This window comes from Oncorhynchus kisutch, linkage group LG13 (assembly GCF_002021735.2).
Source record: "Oncorhynchus kisutch isolate 150728-3 linkage group LG13, Okis_V2, whole genome shotgun sequence".
Lineage (NCBI taxonomy): Eukaryota > Metazoa > Chordata > Actinopteri > Salmoniformes > Salmonidae > Oncorhynchus > Oncorhynchus kisutch.
Genome location: NC_034186.2, coordinates 18411259 through 18435293, shown reverse-complemented (window position 1 = coordinate 18435293; position 24035 = coordinate 18411259). Strand labels below are relative to the sequence as shown.

The 24035-nt window shown below is 42.6% G+C and overlaps 1 protein-coding gene across 2 annotated transcripts in view; it reads right to left on the bottom strand.

Annotated features, from left to right (window-relative positions):
• LOC109902793 (phosphatase and actin regulator 1) overlaps positions 1 to 24035 on the bottom strand; it is a 53407-nt gene that overhangs the window by 16126 nt on the left and 13246 nt on the right. Inside the window, exon 1 of one of the 2 annotated variants that reach the window (XM_031785711.1) lies at positions 3172 to 3730. The exons of the other annotated variant lie outside the window; for it this stretch is intronic. Within the exon in view, the coding sequence (XP_031641571.1) occupies positions 3172 to 3430 (259 nt within the window). The 5' untranslated portion in view covers positions 3431 to 3730. Of the gene's footprint in view, positions 1 to 3171; positions 3731 to 24035 lie in introns of those variants that run through there. 2 annotated transcript variants of the gene reach the window in all.

Below are 24035 nucleotides of genomic sequence, written 5' to 3'. Positions count from 1 at the left end.
AGGTCTGGGCTTTGACTAGGCCATTCCAAAACATTTAAATGTTTCCCCTTAAACCACTTGAGTGTTGCTTTAGCAGTATGCTTAGGGTCATTGTCCTGCTGGAAGGTTAATCTCTGTCCCAGTCCCAAATCTCTGGAAGAGAAACAGGTTTCCCTCAAGAATTTCCCTGTATTTAGCACCATCCATCATTCCTTCAATTCTGACCAGTTTCCTAGTTCCTGCCAATGAAAAACATCCCCACAGCATGATGCTGCCACCACCATGCTTCACTGTGGGGAGGAGGTTCTCAGTGTGATGACAGGTGTTGGGTTTGAGCCAGACATTTTCTTTGATGGCCAAAGAGCTCAATTTTAGTCTCATCTGACCAGAGTACCTTCTTCCATATGTTTGGGGAGTTTCCCACAGGCCCTTTGGCGAACCCGAAAAGTGCTTGCTTATCTTTTTTTTAAGCAATGGCTTTTTTCTGGCCACTCTTCCGTAAAGCCCAGCTCTGTGGAGTGTTCGGCTTAAAGTGGTCCTACGGACAGATACTCCAATCTCCGCTGTGGAGCTTTGCAGCTCTTTCAGGGTTATCTTTGGTCTCTTTGTTGCCTCTCTGATTAATGCCCTCCTTCCCTGGTCCGGGAGTTTTGGTGGGTGGTCCTCTCTTGGCGGGTTTGTTGTGGTGCCTTGCAGCTTCATTAAATAGTACCCACAAAACACAAGTCTCAACGTCAACAGTGAATAGGCGACTCCGGGATGCTGGCCTTCTAGGCAGAGTTGCAAAGAAAAAGCCATGTCTCAGACTGGCCAATAAAAATAAAAGATTAAGGTGGGCAAAAGAACACAGACACTGGACAAAGGAACTCTGCCTAGAAGGCCAGCATCTAGGAGTCCCCTCTTCACTGTTGTCAGTGAGACTGGTATTTTGCAGGTACTATTTAATGAAGCTTCCAGTTGAGGACTAGTGAGGCGTCTGTTTCTCAAACTAGACCCTAATGTACTTGTCTTCTTGTTCAGTTGTGCACTGGGGCCTCCCAGTCCTCTTTCTATTCTGGTTAAAGCCAGTTTGTGCTGTTCTGTGAAGGGAGTAGTACACAGCGTTGTATGAGATCTTCAGTTTCTTGGAATTTCTCGCATGGGAATACCCTTCATTTCTCAGAACAACACAATAGATTGACGAGTTTCAGATGAAAGATCTTAGATTCTGGCCATTTTTAGCCTGTAATCTAAATCCCAAATGCTGATTGTCCAGATAGTCAACTAGTCTAAAGAAGGCCAGTTTTATTGCTTCTTTAATCAGAACAGGTTTCAGCTGTGCTAACATAATTGCAAAAGGGTTTTATAATGATCAATTTGCCTTTTAAAATGATAAACTTGGATTAGCTAACACAATGTGAGGCGGCAGGGTAGCCTAGTGGTTAGAGCGTTGGACTAGTAACCGGAAGGTTGCAAGTTCAAATCCCTGAGCTGACAAGGTACAAATCTGTCGTTCTGCCCCTGAACAGGCAGTTAACCCACTGTTCCTAGGCCGTCATTGAAAATAAGAATTTGTTCTTAACTGACTTGCCTAGTTAAATAAAGGTAAAAAAAAAATAAAAAATAAAAAAGTGCCATTGGAACACAGTAGTGATGGTTGCTGATAATGGGCCTCTGTACGCCTATGTAGATATTCCATTAAAATCAGCTGTTTCCAGCTACAATAGTAATTAACAATGTCTACACTGTATTTCTGATCAATTTGATGTTAATTTAAATGGACACACAAAATGTGCTTTTCTTAAAAAAACAAGGACATTTCTAAGTGACCCCAATCTTTTGAAGGGTAGTGTATATCTCTCTCTCCCTGAGCTATGATATGCTCTGCACTGTAAGAGAGATGTCAGACTGTTCTAAAGTAATTACACTGCTCTCCTTACTCCATTTTCTCATAATTTTTCCATCTCCAAACTCCCCCCTCCTTCCCATAACACCGGTCTTCCTACCAGGCTGGACTGCTTGGAAAAAAGGCATGGTGCCCGGATCACAGGGACAGGGGAAAAATATTGGAATTCAAATCAAAAATACTAACTCAAACTCATGCGTGCGTACACATGCACACGCACACACCCTTTAGTCTGCACAAAGAGCAAGTGTGTGTGTGGGGGGGGCACAGTTGTTGGCGGGGGGAGCTATTTATAACTTGTCAGAAATGTCCAGATCAACTAGATTTTTTTGCCCATAAATTGTTGTAATGTTTGAGTCACTCAAATATCACATGAATACACGTTGGAAGTGTGTAGAATTGCAAGAAAATGTGCTTTAAAACTGCATGAATATTCTCTGCACCTCATGACAATGTGTGTAAAATAAGCTTTAAAACCTACAACAAAACAACTACCCGCCTAGAAGAGGTGTGTGAACAGTTTGTGTCATGAACAGTGCTTGTGCCCTTAGACATGGTGTGGACGTGCAGTGGGGGCGCAGGACGTTCCCCAACGCTGGAAGGGGGGCCTGGGTGAAGTTTGGGAACACCTTATGTCATTGCACCCTGACCTCACATTCCACCTCATCAGGAGGGAACAATAAACAAACAAATCCAACATCGTTGCATAATAAAATAGTGGTAACAGCCTAAGTGCAAAGGAGAGGAGAGACCTATCAACTGAATTAACTATGGAATGCATTTCAATTATTATGCTTTTCATATGCACTTGTGATAGTAAATAGAACGGTACATCTCAGGCTTGTAGCCTACTGGAGCCAGGGGCTGTTTGAACAACTCTATCACAGCCACATTCAAAACACAGCAGAAGAATAAAAATACTATTCTAATGCTATTCTGCCTGGATAGATATTCAATAGCCTAATGCTTACAAAACACCATATACTAGTACACCCACAGAAATATTCTGACTCAGAGTAGTATTATTTATTATTATGATTTGAAAAGTCCTCAGCAGCCTGTCCACAGAGAAAAACAGTCCGCCGTGGGGCAGGCAAAGGCAAGCCAAGGGAGCGGTCGCTTTGAGGAGCAGCGCAAACATGAAGTGGGAGATGATCAAAAACATCTCCTACTGGTTGAATCAACGTTGTTTCATGTAATTGCAATTCAATTAAGTGGAAACAACGTGAAATAGACTTTGAATTTATGCCTGTGCCCAGTGGGCTTTTCCTGCTGCTGTGAAAACCTCAACCCTCCTCTCCACTCACCTTCATGTGGGTCTGCGCCGCGGCAGTTGCTGCATATGTGCTTGATCTCCTTCCCGATCTGGCAGTGGATCATGAAAGGTATATTGTTGTTGTTTGCCACGGGTTGCTGCTGCTGCTGTTGCTTACCGCTACCGCTGCGATTCTTGGACGTTTTCCGAAGCAGGTAAAACGCTCTCCTCATCGGCGGCTTCTCCTCGATAACGGCTGGGAATGAGGAGGGAGCGTCGTTCGGAGAACCAGACGCGTACCAGGAGCTCATAACGGCGTATGCAGGAACCGCTATGGTTAGGTAAAGCAGGGCTATGGCTGTGTGGGGTGGATCCGCTGATCCTGATTCGCTCTCAGATATGCAGTCAGGGGGGCTTTAAAACGGTCTTTACGCTCTAGTCAAACTGTCTACTCCAATACTGATGACCTCCGCAGACCTAAAATAACTGCCCGCCAAACCCTGGCTTTGTGCACGGGGGCCAACGACTTCAGAGTTAGGGCTACGTAAATTCGTCCGTCTTTGTATTATATGGATCTGTTCATGTCCAGTTATTCGGAGGTTCTTCTCCATTTATTTAGGGGTCCAATCCCTGTTGATGTATCCTTGTACGTCATCACATTTGAATCTGCCTCTCAACTGCATTTACAGTCTCCCTAAATACTGGTTTCCAGTAGTTACCACAGACACAAAGTCTATATCGTAAAAATTAATGAAAGCAAAAATGTGTTTTTTTGGCCTTAATTTAAGGTTAGGGTTATGCATAAGGTTAGCAGTGTGTTAATTAATGTTTAAGGTTATGGTTATGGTTAGGTTTAAAATCACATTTTAAGAAGATAAATGGGTGGGATTTATGACTTTGTGGTTGTGGTAAATATTGACGACCCAAAATAATATCCACCCACTACTGAGAACTGACCTTGTTATTCTGTAGCTACAGCCAGCCTACACAATATTCAATATGAATATCATATCACCACAACCACCAAAAGCCCTGATATGAAATGAAATCTTAACAACAGTGGAGGCATACCTATAAGGTCATAAACATATAGCCTATAGGCCCCTCAAACTCAACTCTGGACCTCCAATCCAGTTCCACTGCATTTTCCCATTGTTCCTCCCTAATCAGCGACTGGTTTAGGTGGATGCAATTAATGATCAATTACAACAGAAGACCAGCAGGCTCTGGGCCTCGTAGGGTAAGAGTTGAATCAAATCAAATACCCTTGCTATACGCCTAACACTCAATGCACATACCCATATCCACTATAGCGGCCTTAACTGCCAAATGGCAGATTGTAACACACACACACACTAAATTGCTTGAATAGCCCACTAGGGAGCAAGAAATACTATACTGCCAAGCTAATCAGGCTAAATTGTGAAAGACTCCAGCCACCCTAGCCATAGAATGTTCTCTCTGCTATCGCACAGCAAGCGGTACCAGAGCGCCAAGTCTAGGTCCAAGACACTTCTAAACAGCTTCTACCCCCGATTGCCCCCCCCCCCCACGCATAGTCACTTTAATAACTCTACCTACATGTACATATTACCTCAATTACCTTGACTAACCGGTGCCCCCGCACATTGACTCTGTACCGGTACCCCTGTATATAGCCTTGCTATTGTTGTTATACTGCTCTTTAAGTGTTTGTTATTTTTATTAGTAACTTTTTTTAGGTATTTTCTTAAAAAATATTTGGGACTGGGGGGCAGTATTGAGTAGCTTGGATGAATAAGGTACCCAGAGTAAACTGCCTGCTACTCAGGCCCAGAAGCTACAATATGCATATAATTAGTAGATTTGGATAGAAAACACTCGGGAAGTTTCTAAAACTGTTTAAATGATGTCTGTGAGTATGACAGAACTCATATGGCAGACAAAAACCTGAGAAACAATCCAACCAGGAAGTGGGAAATCTGAGGTTTGTAGTTTTTCAAGTCATTGCCTATCCAATATACAGTGTCTATGGGGTCACATTGCACTTCCTAAGGCTTCCACTAGATGTCAACAGTCTTTAGAACCTTGTTTCAGGCTTCTACAATGAAGGCGGAGCGAATAAGAGCTGTTTGATCCAGGGGTCTGGCAGAATGCCATGAGCTAAGTCACGCGCGCGGCCGTGAGAGCGAGCTGCGTTCCCTTTCATTTCTAAAGACAAAGGAATTGTCCGGTTGGAATATTATTGAAGATTTATGATAAAAACATCCTAAAGATTGATTATATGCATCGTTTGACATGTTTCTATGAACTGTAATGGAACTGTTTTTACTTTTCGTCTGGACTAAGTGCCTGCGCCTTGTGAATTTGGATTTGTGAACTAAACGTGCAAACAAAAAGGAGGTATTTGTTCATAAATGATGGACTTTATCGAACAAAACAAACATTAATTGTGGAACTGGGATTCCTGGGAGTGCATTCCGATGAAGATCACCAAAGGTAAGTGAATATTTATAATGCTATTTCTGAGTTTTGTGACACCTCTCCTTGGTTGAAAATGGCTGTATGTTTTTCTGTGGCTAGGCGCTGACCTAACATAATTGCATGGTGTGCTTTTACCGTAAAGTTTAAAAAAAATCTGACACAGCGGTTCCATTAAGGAGAAGTTGATCTATAATCGTATGGATAACAATTGTATCTTGTATAACACTTGTATCTTAGATCAATGTTTATGATGAGTATTTCTGTAATTTGATGTGGCTCTCTGCACTTTTACCGGATGTTTGTTTGAGACAATGCATTTCTGAACATAACGCACCAATTCAAAATGAGGTTTTTGGACATAAAGATTAACTTTATCGAACAAAACACACATTTATTGTCTAACATGGAGTCCTGGGAGTGCCATCCGGTGAAGATCATCAAAGGTTAGTGATTCATTTTAATGCTATTTCCGTCTTTTGTGACACCTCTCCTTCTTTGGAAAATGGCTGTAAGGTTTTCTGTGGCTAGGCACTGACCTAACATAATCACATGGTGTGCTTTCGCCGTAAAGTCTTTTTGAAATCAGACACTGTGGCTGGATTAACAAGAAGTTTATCTTTAAAATGGTGTATGGTGTATGTTTGTATGGTGTATGTTTGAGGAATTTTAATTATGAGATTTCTGTTGTTTGAATTTAGCGCCCTGCAATTTCACTGGCTGTTGGCGAGGTGGGACGCCCACATATCCCAGAGAAGTTAAAACGGCATTGTTGGTTAAGGGCTTGTAAGTAAGCATTTCACTGTAAGGTCTACATCTGTTGCATGTGACAAATACAATTTGATTTAATGCGTGCATGTGTGTGCGCTCTAGTGTGTGTGTGTGCACACATGCCTGTGTGTATGTGTAGGTTTAGAAGGCTATCCATTCAGTCACAGTACTGATTTGGCTCAGTGTGCTACAAGCTGGTGTTTCATCTGGATAAGAAACACACTTTAATGACTTACTAGAATAGAGAAAATAAGAGAGAGACTGAGAGAATGTGTTATGTTTACTGTTAATTTGTTATTGTTTATTTCACTGTTGTTTATTATCTATTTCACATGCTTTGGCAATGTAAACATTGGTTTCTCATGCCAATAAAGCCCTTTGAATTGGGAAACAGATGTTTACATTGCCAAAGCAAGTGAAATAGATAATAAACAACAGTGAAATAAACATAAATAATTACACTCACAAATGTTTCAAAGGAATAAACACATTTCAAATATCATGTTATTATGTTTCAAATGTCATATTATGCTATCTCTCGCTCTCTCTTTCCCTCTTTCTCTCCTCTTTTTTAAAGGAAATCTCAATCCCCTCCTCCAGGCCTGATGCCTTCACAGCATGCAACACTGTTATCCCTGCTGGACGCTTACAGTAGAACGGAGATTATCACTGCTCAGTGTGTGAAAGTGAGAGTGTGTGAGAGTGAGAGTGAGTGAGTGAGAAGGGAAAAAAACGAATTCTGCAGAAATATCATGTATGACTCATCCTTCAATCATTCTCTATATTCCTTTCTTATAGAGAAGATGGAGAGAGAAGAGGAGAGGAAGAGGATGGTGCAACATGGATGATATAGCGAAGGCCATTTGCAGGTAATAATTGCAACGTATAAGTCCGATACATATCACCATACAGGAAAATATTATTCAATCTGACACACCATAGCATCTTGTGACGCTGTAGCCCTGGTTGATGCTAGACCAGGGATAGGAAACTCCAGTCATCAGGTGGCTGATTGGTGTCACACTTTTCCCCCAAGCCCCAGCTAACACACCTGACTCAATAATCAACTAATCATGATCTTCAGTTTAGAATGCAATTTGTTTAATCAGCTGTGTTTGCTAGAGATGGGGAAAGGAGTTTCCCATCCTTGTGCTAGAGGTTTATTTACCATGAGAGCGATAGGTGGACCAGGATTAGTTTATTTATGTAGCGCTACTGCCCCCTGCTGACAGATATAGATATCACTTATTGGAGCAGTAGTTTCCTGTTATCAACAGCAGGTAGCGATAGCTAATATGAGCTGGAAGTTACAATCACAGTAGTGGCTCATTCTGCAGTACAAAGGTAGCAAGACATTGACAATGCAGCCTCTCTAACACACATGCAAACTATGCAAATGAGCACATACACATATACTTAATCGCTCTCTCTCTCATTTCAATTAAATGGGCTTTATTGGCATGGGAAACATGTTTAAATAAACAATAAAAAATGAACAGTAAACATTATACTCACAAAAGTTCCAAAAGAATAAAGACATTCCAAATCTCTCTCTCTCTCTCTCTCTCTCTCTCTCTCTCTCTCTCTCTCCATACCCCCCTCTCTCTCTCTCTCTCTCTGTCTCTGTCTCTGTCTCTGTCTCTGTCTCTCCCTCTCTTCCTCTTTCCCTCTCCAACCCAGTCATGTAGCTGAGTGTAGCAGTCCTCCCTGATTGACTGTGTAAGTCAATGAGGGAGGAGAGAGGAGGGTAATCATAGCTGACTCTGTAATCATTCATGTAAAATGTCAAGATGGGATAGTTAAATAGGGGACCTGAGGAGATCCAACCATGTGCTGCAGGTGTATGAATGTGTGTGTGTGTGTGTATGAGTGTGTATGTGTCCAAATGCTTGCATGATAGTGAGCACAATATGTGCTGTATGTGTGTTTGCCTAAAAGCTTGTATGACATTTCACACAGTGTGCAAACTATGTGCTGTGTGTGTGTGTTTGTGCGATTACATAACAACATGTTAAAAAGTCACCCCGTGGCCTCCTGGGTGGCGCAGTGGTTAAGGGCGCTGTACTGCAGCGGCAGCTGTGCCACCAGAGACTCTGGGTTCGCGCCCAGGCTCTGTCGTAACCGGCCGTGACCGGGAGGTCTGTGGGGCGACGCACAATTGGCCTAACATCGTCTGGGTTAGGGAGGGCTTGGCTGGTAGGGATATCCTTGTCTCATCGTGCACCTGCAACTCAACAACTCGGGCGCAGTGCACGCTAACCAAGGTTGCCAGGTGCACTGTGTTTCCTCCGACACATTGGTGCGGCTGGCTTCCGGGTTGGATGCGCGCTGTGTTAAGAGCAGTGAGGCTTGGTTGGGTTGTGTATCGGAGGACGCATGACTTTTGACCTTCGTCTCTCCCGAGCCCGTACGGGAGTTGTAGCGATGAGACAAGATAGTCTGCTAACAATTGGATTCCACGAAATTGGGGTAAAAATAATAAAATAAAATAAAAAAGTTCCCCCTTCTGACTGATGCTGATTGACTGTGTAGATTAGAAGCAGACTATAGATTGTAGAAGCAGACTGTATATTGTAGAAGCAGACTGTATATTGTAGAAGCAGACTGTAGATTAGAAGCAGACTGTAGATTGTAGAAGCAGACTGTAGATTGTAGAAGCAGACTGTTGATTGTAGAAGCAGACTGTATATTGTAGAAGCAGACTGTAGTTTAGAAGCAGACAGTTGTTTAGAAGCAGATTGTAGATTAGAAGCAGACTGTAGATTGTAGAAGCAGACTGTAGATTGTAGAAGCAGACTGTTGATTGTAGAAGCACACTGTATATTGTAGAAGCAGATTGTAGTTTAGAAGCAGACTGTTGATTGTAGAAGCACACAGTATATTGTAGAAGCAGATTGTAGTTTAGAAGCAGACTGTAGATTGTAGAAGCAGACTGTAGATTGTAGAAGCAAAATGTAGATTAGAAGCAGACTGTAGATTGTAGAAGCAGACTGTAGATTGTAGAAGCAGACTGTAGATTGTAGAAGCAGACTGTAGATTGTAGAGGCAGACTGTAGATTGTAGAAGCAGACTAGATTGTAGAAGCAGACTGTAGATTAGAAGCAGAATGTAGATTGTAGAAGCAGACTGTAGATTGTAGAAGCAGACTGTAGATTGTAGAAGCAGACTGTAGATTGTAGAAGCAAAATGTAGATTAGAAGCAGACTGTAGATTGTAGAAGCAGACTGTAGATTGTAGAAGCAGATTGTAGAAGCAGACTGTAGATTAGAAGCAGACTGTAGATTAGAAGCAGACTGTAGATTAGAAGCAGACTATAGATTGTAGAAGCAGACTGTAGATTGTAGAAGTAGATTGTAGAAGCAGACTTTAGATTGTAGAAGCAGACTGTAGATTGTAGAAGCAGACTGTAGATTGTAGAAGCAGACTGTAGAAGCAGAATGTTGATTAGAAGCAGACTGTAGATTAGAAGCAGACTGTAGATTGTAGAAGCAGACTGTAGATTGTAGAAGCAGACTGTAGATTGTAGAAGCAGACTGTAGATTGTAGAAGCAGACTTTAGATTGTAGAAGCAGACTGTAGATTGTAGAAGCAGACTGTAGATTGTAGAAGCAGACTGTAGAAGCAGACTGTAGATTAGAAGCAGATTGTAGATTGTAGAAGCAGACTGTAGAAGCAGATTGTAGTTTAGAAGCAGACTGTAGATTAGAAGCAGACTGTAGATTAGAAGCAGACTGTAGATTGTAGAAGCAGACTGTAGATTGTAGAAGCAGACTGTTGATTGTAGAAGCAGACTGTATATTGTAGAAGCAGATTGTAGTTTAGAAGCAGACTGTAGTTTAGAAGCAGACTGTAGATTATAGAAGCAGACTGTAGATTGTAGAAGCAGACTGTTGATTGTAGAAGCAGACTGTATATTGTAGAAGCAGATTGTAGTTTAGAAGCAGACTGTAGATTGTAGAAGCAGACTGTAGATTGTAGAAGCAGACTGTAGATTGTAGAGGCAGACTCTAGATTGTAGAAGCAGACTAGATTGTAGAAGCAGACTGTAGATTGTAGAAGCAGACTGTGGATTGTAGAAGCAGACTGTAGATTGTAGAAGCAGACTGTAGATTGTAGAAGCAAAATGTAGATTGTAGAGGCAGACTGTAGATTGTAGAGGCAGACTGTAGATTGTAGAGGCAGACTGTAGATTGTAGAGGCAGACTGTAGATTGTAGAGGCAGACTGTAGATTGTAGAAGCAGACTGTAGATTAGAAGCAGACTGTAGATTGTAGAAGCAGACTGTTGAAGCAGACTGTAGATTAGAAGCAGACTGTAGATTAGAAGCAGACTGTAGATTGTAGAAGCAGATTGTTGTTTACAAGCAGATTGTAGATTGTAGAAGCAGATTGTAGTTTAGAAGCAGACAGTTGTTTAGAAGCAGATTGTAGATTAGAAGCAGACTGTAGATTGTAGAAGCAGACTGTAGATTGTAGAAGCAGACTGTTGATTGTAGAAGCAGACTGTATATTGTAGAAGCAGATTGTAGTTTAGAAGCAGACTGTAGATTGTAGAAGCAGACTGTAGATTGTGGAAGCAAAATGTAGATTAGAAGCAGACTGTAGATTGTAGAAGCAGACTGTAGATTGTAGAAGCAGACTGTAGATTGTAGAGGCAGACTGTAGATTGTAGAGGCAGACTGTAGATTGTAGAAGCAGACTAGATTGTAGAAGCAGAATGTAGATTGTAGAAGCAGAATGTAGATTGTAGAAGCAGACTGTAGATTGTAGAAGCAGACTGTAGATTGTAGAAGCAAAATGTAGATTAGAAGCAGACTGTAGATTGTAGAAGCAGACTATAGATTGTAGAGGCAGACTGTAGATTGTAGAAGCAGACTGTAGATTAGAAGCAGACTGTAGATTGTAGAAGCAGACTGTTGAAGCAGACTGTCGATTGTAGAAGCAGACTGTAGATTGTAGAAGCAGGCTGTAGAAGCCGACTGTAGATTAGAAGCAGACTGTAGAAGCAGACTGTAGATTGTGGAAGCAGACTGTAGATTGTAGTAGCAGACTGTAGATTGTAGAAGCAGACTTTAGATTGTAGAAGCAGACTGTAGATTAGAAGCAGACTGTAGATTAGAAGCAGACTGTAGATTGTAGAAGCAGAAGCCTTTAGCCCAGGAACCACACCAAAATGCAGTGCTCAATACAACTGGGTTGGGGCTATATGACATCATCATCATCTTCACCGCCATCTCTCTCCCGTCTCCATCGATGGCTCTGGATAACATAACTGTGTGTGCAGTGCGAGTCGGTTGCATAGTGAAACACACATCACTTGTTAGTGCAAGGACAGCTCATGGGATGTCAAATCTACTGCTAGAGTAGAAAGTGGTAGAGAAGGATAGTGATTTTGCTTATAACAGATCTTTGTCTTTACATTACAAGGTCTGCAAAATACACATTTCATTTGCTCCAAATATTTGCTGACTGGTTATGAAGGTGTTATTATAAATTAGACATAGAAGGGACAGGGACATTGACCTCAGGACACTACATACAGTAACGCTCTTGTAAGTCTTTTAGAATGAGAACCCACATGAAACAGTCAATACAATGCTCTCTCATCCATCATGTCAATTCCATCTTACGAATGCCTGAGAGTCGTCTGTCTGGTTTAAGCGTAAGCCTTGTCCTTCCGGTAGGTGTGTTTAACCTCTTTTGGGCTACCTGTATTACAACTGAAAGCTGAAGTGGGAGGCCTATCTCTTTTTCCAGGATAATGTTTTGTGGATGGACACATCCGATGCAATTACGGATGATTTTATTTCTGGGTTTCCCAGAAAATTTCAAGCTGATGCGACAATCTGCGAGACAACGCACCATAATTGGGGTGAGTTTAGTGAAAGGGACATGAGATTGAACGTATTGGGATGAACAGCTTAGACGTTGACTGTATTTATGACAACATGGGAATCAATAGGAGTCGATAGAAAGTGAATGTAAGGTTTCATTTAGCCTACCTGGAGACTTTTATCTCCCTCACCAACTTCAAACATCTGCTATCTGAGCAGCTAACCGATCGCTGCAGCTGTACATAGTCTATCGGTAAATAGCCAACCCAATTTACCTACCTCATCGCCATACTGTTTATATTTATTTACTTTTCTGCTCTTTTGCACACCAATATCTCTACCTGTACATGACCATCTGATCATTTATCACTCCAGTGTTAATCTGCAAAATTTTCATTATTCGCCTACCTCCTCATGCCTTTTGCACACAATGTATATAGACTCCCCTTTTTTTCTACTGTGTTATTGACTTGTTTATTGTTTACTCCATGTGTAACTCTGTGTTGTTGTCTGTTCACACTGCTATGCTTTATCTTGGCCAGGTCACAGTTGTAAATGAGAACTTGTTCTCAACTAGCCTACCTGGTTAAATAAAGGGGAAATAAAATAAAATAATGACCTAATGAACATAGGACATAACAAGATCTCTCTCTCTTTCTCTCTCACGCACACTCACACACACTCTCACACACTCATGCACACACACACACGCACTCACACAACACACCCACAAGTATGTTGGTTATGTTGATTTATTTCTGTACTGTTTATGTCCTCTAGTCTCTGTTCCGGCTACACTCTCTAACTCAGTGTGGCTTCTCTCAAGTGACAAGCACACCTGTGGCATGAAGGAAGAGGGGTGTTGTGCTAGACCGAATGTGTATGCATTGCGTGTGTGTGGCTAATTATATGTGTGTGTGTGTGGCTAATTATGTGTGTGTGTGCGTGTGTGTGGCTAATTATGTGTGTGTGTGTATGTGTGTAGCCCCAGACGTGACAGACACACTCAGGCATGAGGTCTATTTGCTTCCAGCAGCTCACAGAGCAGCAACCTGCCAACCTCCTCTGCCCCACTGAGCTACTCATCTGTGCTTTTGTGTGTGTGTGAAAGTACATGTGTGTGTGAAAGTACATGTGTGTGTGTGCTGTATCCTTGCTGCTCCTCTCAGCTCTCTTCTCTGTGTGTCATGTCTCGTTAGTGCTGGCTGTGCCGAGTGATGAGTCATTGCAGTTCTTTCCTCCCTGACCATAGTAAGGGTCAAGACAGAGAGACAAGCCTCACACACTGCTGCCTCAGAACAGCTTTCCTCATACTGAACATAATCTATTAGATATGTGCCTCTCACAATTAACGCTATAACCACTCACACATAAAACACACACAGTGCTGTCCAGCTGTCCTTCAGTTTGGATAGTTATGTCTTGCCAACCATAGACTGTCTTGAAAACCCCAAACCCACTGTATTCTCAGTCCATATATCTAACATGCCAATAATAAACCATTAGCACAGTAATTGTGTGCTGATCCCAGAATAATGACAGCACAGTAACTGTGTGCTGATCCCAGAATAATGACAGCACAGTAACTGTGTGCTGATACCAGAATAATGACAGCACAGTAACTATGCTGATCCCAGAATAATGACAGCACAGTAACTGCTCCCAGAATAATGACAGCACAGTAACTGTGTGCTGATCCCAGAATAATGACAGCACAGTAATTGTGTGCTGATCCCAGAATAATGACAGCACAGTAACTGTGTGCTGATCCCAGAATAATGACAGCACAGTAACTGTGTGCTGATACCAGAATAATGACAGCACAGTAACTGCTCCCAGAATAATGACAGCACAGTAACTGTGTGCTGATCCCAGAATAATGACAGCACAGTAATTGTGTGCTGATCCCAGAATAATGACAGCACAGTAACTGTGTGCTGATCCCAGAATAATGACAGCACAGTAATTGTGTGCTGATCCCGGAATAATGACAGCACAGTAACTGTGTGCTGATCCCAGAATAATGACAGCACAGTAACTGTGTGCTGATCCCAGAATAATGACAGCACAGTAACTGTGTGCTGATACCAGAATAATGACAGCACAGTAACTGTGTGCTGATCCCAGAATAATGACAGCACAGTAACTGTGTGCTGATCCCAGAATAATGACAGCACAGTAACTGTGTGCTGATCCCAGAATAATGACAGCACAGTAACTGATCCCAGAATAATGACAGCACAGTAACTGATCCCAGAATAATGACAGCACAGTAACTGTGTGCTGATCCCAGAATAATGACAGCACAGTAACTGATCCCAGAACATTGACTGCACAGTAGTAGACGTGTTACAGTACTGTTTAGGAACAAAACACACTCTGTCTGTGTTTGATACTGTACTGTTTAGTTGGCCATTCTCTGATGACTCCAGGAACAATGTGTAGCTCTGTCCGTGTTTGATACTGTACTGTATGTCTGGCATGGCTCAGGGCCTGTATGATGTGTAGTAAGCACAGTCTGCCACACGTACAGTATAGGTCCCGTTTCTGTCTTGTCTAAATGGCTGTTTTAGAGACTGGAGAGAATGCATGAGGAATGCTGTTAGCTAATTATAGACTGCTGTATTGCATTCCTTTCGCTCAATAGGAACTACAAATACCCAGAAGAGGGGAGGAGAAAAGGAGTGTCAAATAATATTCTGTGCTATTCTTCTGATCTCAACTCTGATTCTGGAGAACACGACTGGAAAGAACAGAATTGTAACAAAAGATTAGTCATCGAAATAAGAGAAGGAGGTAGGAGGTAGAGAATGAGAGTAGTGAGATTTAGAAAAGGAAGGGAGAGAGGATGCAAACATGACAAGCAGACTAGTGTTTTTCGTGTGATAGAGAGAGAGAGAAAGAGAGCGATCGAGAGAGAGAGAGATACATCTAGATAGAGAGAAAAATACATCTAGACAGAGAGAGAGAAAAATACATCTAGACAGAGAGAGAGAAAAATACATCTAGACAGAGAGAGAGAAGAATACATCTAGACAGAGAGAAAAATACATCTAGACAGAGAGAGAGAGAAGAATACATCTAGACAGAGAGAAAAATACATCTAGACAGAGAGAGAGAAGAATACATCTAGACAGAGAGAGAGAAAAATACATCTAGACAGAGAGAGAGAAGAATACATCTAGACAGAGAGAGAGAGAATAATACATCTAGACAGAGAGAGAGAAAAATACATCTAGACAGAGAGAAAAATACATCTAGACAGAGAGAGAGAAGAATACATCTAGAAAGAGAGAGAAAAATACATCTAGACAGAGAGAGAAATACATCTAGAAAGAGAGAGAAAAATACATCTAGAAAGAGAGAGAGAAAAATACATCTAGACAGAGAGAAAAATACATCTAGACAGAGAGAAAAATACATCTAGACAGAGAGAAAAATACATCTAGACAGAGAGAAAAATACATCTAGACAGAGAGAAAAATACATCTAGAAAGAGAGAGAAAAATACATCTAGAAAGAGAGAGAGAAAAATACATCTAGAAAGAGAGAGAGAAAAATACATCTAGACAGAGAGAAAAATACATCTAGACAGAGAGAAAAATACATCTAGACAGAGAGAAAAATACATCTAGACAGAGAGAAAAATACATCTAGACAGAGAGAGAGAAAAATAAATCTAGACAGAGAGAGAGAAAAATACATCTAGATAGAGAGAGAAAAATACATCTAGACAGAGACAGAGAGAGAGAGAAATACATCTAGAGAGAGAGAGAGAAAAATACATCTAGACAGAGAGAGAGAAAAATACATCTAGTCAGACAGAGAGAGAGAAAAATACATCTAGTCAGAGAGAGAGAGAGAAATACATCTAGATAGAGAGAGAGAAAAATACATCTAGACAGAGAGAGAGAAAAATACATCTAGACAGAGAGAGAGAGAGATACATCTAGACAGAGAGAGAGAGAGAAATACATCTAGATAGAGAGAGAGAAAAATACATCTAGACAGAGAGAGAGAGAGAAAAATACATCTAGACAGAGAGAGAGAGAGAGATACATCTAGTCAGAGAGAGAGAGAGAGAAAAATACATCTAGACAGAGAGAGAGAGAGAGATACATCTAGTCAGAGAGAGAGAGAGAAATACATCTAGATAGAGAGAGAGAAAAATACATCTAGACAGAGAGAGAGAAAAATACATCTAGACAGAGAGAGAGAGAGAGATACATCTAGACAGAGAGAGAGAGAGAAATACATCTAGATAGAGAGAGAGAAAAATACATCTAGACAGAGAGAGAGAGAGAAAAATACATCTAGACAGAGAGAGAGAGAGAAAAATACATCTAGACAGAGAGAGAGAGAGAAAAATACATCTAGACAGAGAGAGAGAGAGAAAAATACATCTAGACAGAGAGAGAGAGAAATACATCTAGACAGAGAGAGAGAGAAATACATCTAGACAGAGAGAGAGAGAGAGAAAAATACATCTAGACAAAGACTCAATTTGGCATGAGGGTCTGTTATACAAACTGATGGAAAGTGGTGTTGGGGGTAAAACATACAACATTATAAAATCCATGTACACAAACAACAAGTGTGCGGTTAAAATTGGTAAAAAACACACACATTTCTTCACACAGGGTCGTGGGGTGAGACAGGGATGCAGATTAAGCCCCACCCTCTTCAACATATATATTAACGAATTGGCACGGGCACTAGAAAAGTCTGCAGCACCCGGCCTCACCCTACTAGAATCCGAAGTCAAATGTCTGCTGTTTGCTGATGATCTGGTGCTTCTGTCACCAACCAAGGAGGGCCTACAGCAGCACCTAGATCTTATGCACAGATTCTGTCAGACCTGGGCCCTGACAGTAAATCTCAGTAAGACCAAAATAATGGTGTTCCCGAAAATGTCCAGTCATCAGGACCACAAATACAAATTCCATCTAGACACTGTTGCCCTAGAGCACACAAAAAACTATACATACCTTGGCCTAAACATCAGCGCCACAGGTAACTTCCACAAAGCTGTGAATGATCTGAGAGACAAGGCAAGAAGGGCATTCTATGCCATCAAAAGGAACATAAATTTCAACATACCAATTAGGATTTGGCTAAAAATACTTGAATCAGTCATAGAGCCCATTGCCCTTTATGGTTGTGAGGTCTGGGGTCCGCTCACCAACCAAGACTTCACAAAATGGGACAAACACCAAATTGAGACTCTGCACGCAGAATTCTGCAAAAATATCCTCCGTGTACAACGTAGAACACCAAATAATGCATGCAGAGCAGAATTAGGCCGATACCCACTAATTATCAAAATCCAGAAAAGAGCCGTTAAATTCTATAACCACCTAAAAGGAAGCGATTCCCAAACCTTCCATAACAAAGCCATCACCTACAGAGAGATGAACCTCGAGAAGAGTCCCCTAAGCAAGCTGGTCCTGGGGCTCTGTTCACAAACACAAACACACCCTACAGAGCCCCAGGACAGCAGCACAATTAGACCCAACCAAATCACGAGAAAACAAAAAGATAATTACTTGACACATTGGAAAGAATTAACAAAAAAACAGAGCAACCTAGAATACTATTTGGCCCTACACAGAGAGTACACAGCGGCAGAATACCTGACCACTGTGACTGACCCAAAATTAAGGAAAGCTTTGACTATGTACAGACTCAGTGAGCATAGCCTTGCTATTGAGAAAGGCCGCCGTAGCCTGTATTCTCTTGAGAGCCATGTCTGACTATGTGCTCACTGCCCACAAAATGAGGTGGAAACTGAGCTGCACTTCCTAACCTCCTGCCCAATGTATGCCCATATTAGATATTTCCCTCAGATTACACAGATCCACAAAGAATTCGAAAACAAATCCAATTTTGATAAACTCCCATATCTACTGGGTGAAATTCCACAGTGTGCCATCACAGCAGCAAGATTTGTGACCTGTTGCCACGAGAAAAGGGCAACCAGTGAAGAACAAACACCATTGTAAATACAACCCATATTTATGCTTATTTATTTTATCTTGTGTCCTTTAACCATTTGTACATTGTTAAAACACTGTATATATATAATATGACATTTGTAATGTCTTTATTGTTTTGAAACTTCTGTATGTGTAATGTTTACTGTTAATTTTTATTGTTTATTTCACTTTATATATTCACTTTATATATTATCTACCTCACTTGCTTTGGCAATGTTAACACGTTTCCCATGCCAATAAAGCCCTTGAATTGAATTGAATTGAGAGAGAGAGAGAAAAATACATATAGACAGAGAGAGAGAGAAAAAAATACATCTAGATAGAGAGAGAAAAATACATCTAGACAGAGACAGAGAGAGAGAGAAAAATACATATAGACAGACAGAGAGAGAGAGAAAAAAATACATCTAGATAGAGAGAGAAAAATACATCTAGATAGAGAGAGAAAAATACATCTAGACAGAGAGAAAAATACATCTAGACAGAGAGAGAGAGAGAAAGTGTGTGCGAGTGGGACTCTTGTAATGTTCTGATCCATTTGGATCAGTACGGGGATCGTCCATCTCTCATTATGTCATACAGTAAATGAAACATTCCGTTTGCAACAGATCCTGTTGATCATACTGCCATCACATCGATCCCTGTGGCTGTGGAGTGTTTGACCCTGCACTGACCTTGTAAGTTATGTGTGTATGCGTTTGCAAATGGTGCAGTCAGAGTGGTCAGGAGGTATTGATCAGTGCAGCTCATGTGATGACTGTAAGTGAGTCAGACTCCTGTGCTACCCTGTAGGTCTGTCTGTGCCAACACCAAGATCAATAGTGGCACCAATGGGTTGCCTCTGTTGCCAGACACACCAGTTATGTCAGCTACCTCTCTATCCTTTACACATCATCATCATACACCAGAACCAACATTTACTCATATCAAGCTTTATTGGTCAGAGATGTCAGTACTTCATTTCCACAGGGCATTTGGTCTGGCTTTTGGTCCAGAACAAATAATCCCTGTTCATCTCCTCCATGTCATAAATCAGGCCAAGGAGATTCATCTTCTTACTGACTAACATGTTGGAGCTCATTTAGGCTCTAAGATGAGCGCATGGTGCTAGGCAGAGGTTACAGTATATAGCATATAGTTCTCACTGCTTTGCTTGTAAGACAGAGCGAGACAGTGAGTGGGATATATATATATATATATATATATATATATATCAATATATCTATATATATATATATATATATATATATATATATATAAATATATATATGAGAGAGAGAGAAAACGAGAACTCTCTGTTTGAAGTGCAAAACAGGCTCACTCTCTTTCTCTCCCCCCTCCTTTACTTAAAAAAGCTGAAATAAAGATGCTGACAATGACATGGCAGGACGACAGACCAGGAAGTGATCACTAAGTCATGAAGAGGACATGGACAGGACACACACACACTCACAACTTAGCTCAGTGTTGCTGAGTAAAACCTGCTAACATGTTCTCTCACGCCACCTTATTTACTGCAGACTATAAATCGGTTGAGGAGGAAGTGTTTAGGGTCTAATTGGCTCAGTATCAGGGACATGGTCCTCTCCTCCTGTTGTATTCTTCTGATTCGTTGCCAGTGTTAACAATCCTCTTCGTTAGCAGACATAGGGGCTAAGGAAGGGAAATTGTGAAAAAGAAAAAGGCAGAACAGATCTGAGAACTAGCTGATAATGCATTGTGTACTAGGCATGTCTACCACTAATCAAAGAAACAAATACATGCACCAATGCAAATTCCATCTTTGTAACATCTTTATAACATTGGAAAAATCAGAAATATTTTTTAAATATATATATATTTTTTTAATATGCAGAAAAGCTGATGCTTTTGACACATTAAGATTAGATTATCGTAACACTCTACTCTCCAGCTACCAGGAAAAGGCTTCAGATATAGCAGCTGTGTTTTGCACTAAACTAAACTAGAAACCCCTAAATGTGATCCTATTTCTCCATTGCTAGAATCTCTACACTGGCTTCCTGTTAAGGCTGTGGCTGATTTCACAGTTTTACTGCTAACCTACAAAGCATGACATGGACTTGCTCTTATTACTCTCTCTGATTTGGTCCTGCCGTACATACCTGCACGTACACTACGGTCACAAGACGCAGGCCTCCTTACTGTTCCTAGGATTTCTAAGCAAACAGCTGGAAGCAAGGCTTTCTCCTACAGAGCTCCCCTTCTATGGAATGGTCTGCCGATCCATTTGAAACCTTTAAGTTCTTAATGAGGTTGGTTCCATGATTGAGTCTAGTCAGGCCTGGGGATGTGAAGGTGAAAGGCAAGGCACTGGAGTGACTCATCACCCTTGCTGTCTCCCTCTGACTCTATTACTGGGGGTGAGTCACTGGCTTGCTCGCGTTCTCCCATGCCATCCCTAGGAGGGTACATCACATTATCCCACATTATCCCTTTTTCACTGTAATCAACTTGAGTGTGTTGAGTCACTGACGTAATCTTCCAGACCGGTTTTGCGCCCCGTCGGACTCGTGCGGTGGGGATCTTTGTAGGCTATACTTAGCCTTGTCTCAGGACCTGGCCATTTCCCTTTGGCGAAGTGGGTGGGGTTATACACTGAGTGTACAAAACATTAAGAATACCTTTCTAATATTGTGTTGAACCCCCTTTTAACCTCAGAACAGCCTCAAGTCGTCAGGGCATGGACTCTACAAGGCGTCGAAGGCATTCCATAGGGATGCTGGCCCATGTTGACTCCAATGCTTCCCACAATTGTCAAGTTGGCTGAATGTGCTTTGGGTGGTGGACCATTCTTGATAAACACGGGAAACTGTTGAGCGTGAAAAACCCAGCAGCACTGCAGTTCTTGACACAAACCAGTGCGCCTGGCACCTACTACTATACCCTGTTCAAAAACACTTAAATATTTTGTCTTGCCCATTCCCCCTCTGAATGGCACACATACACAATCCATGTCTCAATGGTCTCAAGACATAAAATCCTTCTTTAACCCGTCTCCTCCCCTGCATCTACACTGGTTGAAGTGGATTTTACTAGTGACATCAATAAGATTCACCTGGTCAGTGGATGTCATGGAAAGAGTTCATAATGTTTTGTACACCCACTCTGTCCCAGTATCTATGCTGCTGTGGGTCAAGAGTCTGTCCTATCTGGTGTCCTCTGTGATCTTAAAAATCCCTCTAATGCTCCTGTCTCTCTCTCTCTCTCTTTCTCTTCCTCTGTATGTCTATTTTCCCAGAGGACCTGAGCACTAGAACCATGCCTCAGGACTACCTGGCCTGATGACTCCTAGCTGTCCCTGTCCCCAGTCCACCTGGCTGTGCTGCCAATCTCTCTCTTTCTCTATGGACCTCTTAATGCTTGGCCATGAAAAACCAACTGACATTTACTCCTGAGGTGTTATACTATTGCACCCTATACAACCACTGTGGGTATTATCTGGCTCTGTTGGTCATCTATGAACATTCAATCGTCTTGAACAGCATTGATTTCTCTGTGGGGTTTAGGCTGGCGATCTGTATAGCACTTTGATAACTGCTGTTGTAAAATGGGCTTTATAAAATATGTGATTGATTGGTTGAAATGCACACACACACATGGTTTATCTTTCTTTCTCTTTCACTCTCTGATTTTCATTCATCTTGTGTTGACTCCACCACCCCAGACAATAAGTAACAGCTGACTGTGTGATGCTGCTAGAAGTAACAATAGAGATGAATGGAGCAGGGAGAAAATGGAAAAATCAAAATCTCCTCTCTCTCTCTACTGGTCTCTCTCTTCACTGGTCTCTCTCTCTTCACTGGCCTGTCTCTCTTCACTGGCCTCTCTCACTTTACTGCCCTCTCTCTCTCTCTACTGGCCTGTCTCTCTTCACTGGCCTCTCTCTCTCTCTTCACTGGCCTCTATCTCTTTCTCTCTCCACTGCCCTCTCTCTGTCTTCACTGGCCCCTCTCTCTCTCTTCACTGGCCTCTCTCTCTCTCTCTCTCTCTCTCTTCACTGGCCCCTCTCTCTCTCTCGCTCTCTTCACTGGCCTCTCTCTCTCTCTCTTCACTGGCCCCTCTATCTCTCTTCACTGGCCCCTCTCTCTCTCTCTCTCTCTCTCTTCACTGGCCCCTCTATCTCACTTCGCTGGACTCTCTCTCTCTCTCTCTCTCTCTCTCTCTCTCTCTCTTTCTCTCTTCACTGGCCCCTCTCTCTCTCTCGCTCTCTTCACTGGCCTCTCTCTCTCTCTCTCTTCACTGGCCCCTCTATCTCTCTTCACTGGCCCCTCTCTCTCTCTCTCTCTCTCTCTCTCTTCACTGGCCCCTCTATCTCACTTCGCTGGACTCTCTCTCTCTCTCTCTCTCTCTCTCTCTCTCTCTTTCTCTCTTCACTGGCCCCTCTATCTCTCTTCACTGGCCTCTCTCTCTCTTCACTGGCCTCTATCTCTTTCTCTCTACTACTGCCCTCTCTCTCTCTACACTGGCCCCTCTCTCTCTCTTCACTGGCCCCTCTCTCTCTCTTCACTGGCCTCCTCTCTCTCTCTCTCTCTTCACTGGCCCCTCTCTCTCTCTTCACTTGCCCCTCTCTCTCTCTCTTCACTGGCCTCTCTCTCTCTCTCTTCACTGGCCCCTCTATCTCACTTCACTGGCCTCTCTCTCTCTCTCTTCACTGGCCCCTCTCTCTCTCCAATGGCCCCTCTCTCTCTCTCTCTCTTTCTCTCTCTCTCTTCACTGGCCTCTCTCTCTCTCTCTTCACTGGCCTCTCTCTCCCTCTCTTCACTGGCCCCTCTATCTCTCTTCACTGGCCTCTCTCTCTCTCTCTCTTCACTGGCCTCTATCTCTTTCTCTCTCTACTGGCCTCTCTCTCTCTCTTCACTGGCCCCTCTCTCACTCTCTCTCTTTACTGGCTCCCCCCCCTCTCTCTCTCCACTAGCCTCTTTCACTCTTCACTGGCCTCTCTCTCTCTTCACTGGCCTCTCTCTCTTCACTGGCCTCTCTCTCTCTTCACTAGCCTATCTCTCTCTCTCTTCCCTGGCCCCTCTCTCTCTCTCACTGGCCCTCTCTCTCTCTCTTCACTGGCCTCTCTCCACTGGCCTCTCTCTCTCTCTTTACTAGCCTATCTCTCTCTCTCTTCACTGGCCCCTCTCTATCTCTTCACTAGCATATCTCTCTCTTCACTGGCCTCTCTCCCTCTCTCTCTCTCTTCAACTGGCCTCTTTCTCTCTCTCTCTCTCTCTCTTCACTGGCCCCTCTCTCTCTCTTCACTGGCCTCTCTCTCTCTCTCTTCACTGGCCTCTCTCTCTCTCTTCACTGGCCTCTCTCCCTCTCTCTCTCTTCCTCACTTTGCTGGCCTCTCTCCCTCTTCACTGGCCCCTCTATCTCTCTTCACTGGCCTCTCTCTCTCTCTCTCTCTACTGCCCTCTCTCTCTCTTCACTGGCCCTCTCTCTCTCTTCACTGGCCCCTCTCTCTCTCTCTCTCTTCACTAGCCTATCTCTCTCTCTTCACTGGCCCCTCTCTCTCTCTTCACTGACCCCTCCTCTCCCTCTTCACTGGCCTCTCTCTCCCTTCACTGGTCTCTCTCTCTCTCTTCACTGGCCTCTCTCTCTCTCTTCACTGGCCTCTCTCTCTTTCTCTTCACTGGCCTCTCTCTCTCTCTCTCTCTCTCTCTGCTCTCACTGGCCCCTCCTATCTCTCTCCACTGCCTCTCTCTACTCTCTCTCTCTCTCTCTCTCTCTTTCTCTCTCGCTCTTCACTGGCCTCTCTCTCTTTCTCTTCACTGGCCTCTCTCTCTCTCTCTCTCTCTCTCTCTCTCTCTCTCACTGGCCCCTCTATCTCTCTTCACTGGCCTCTAT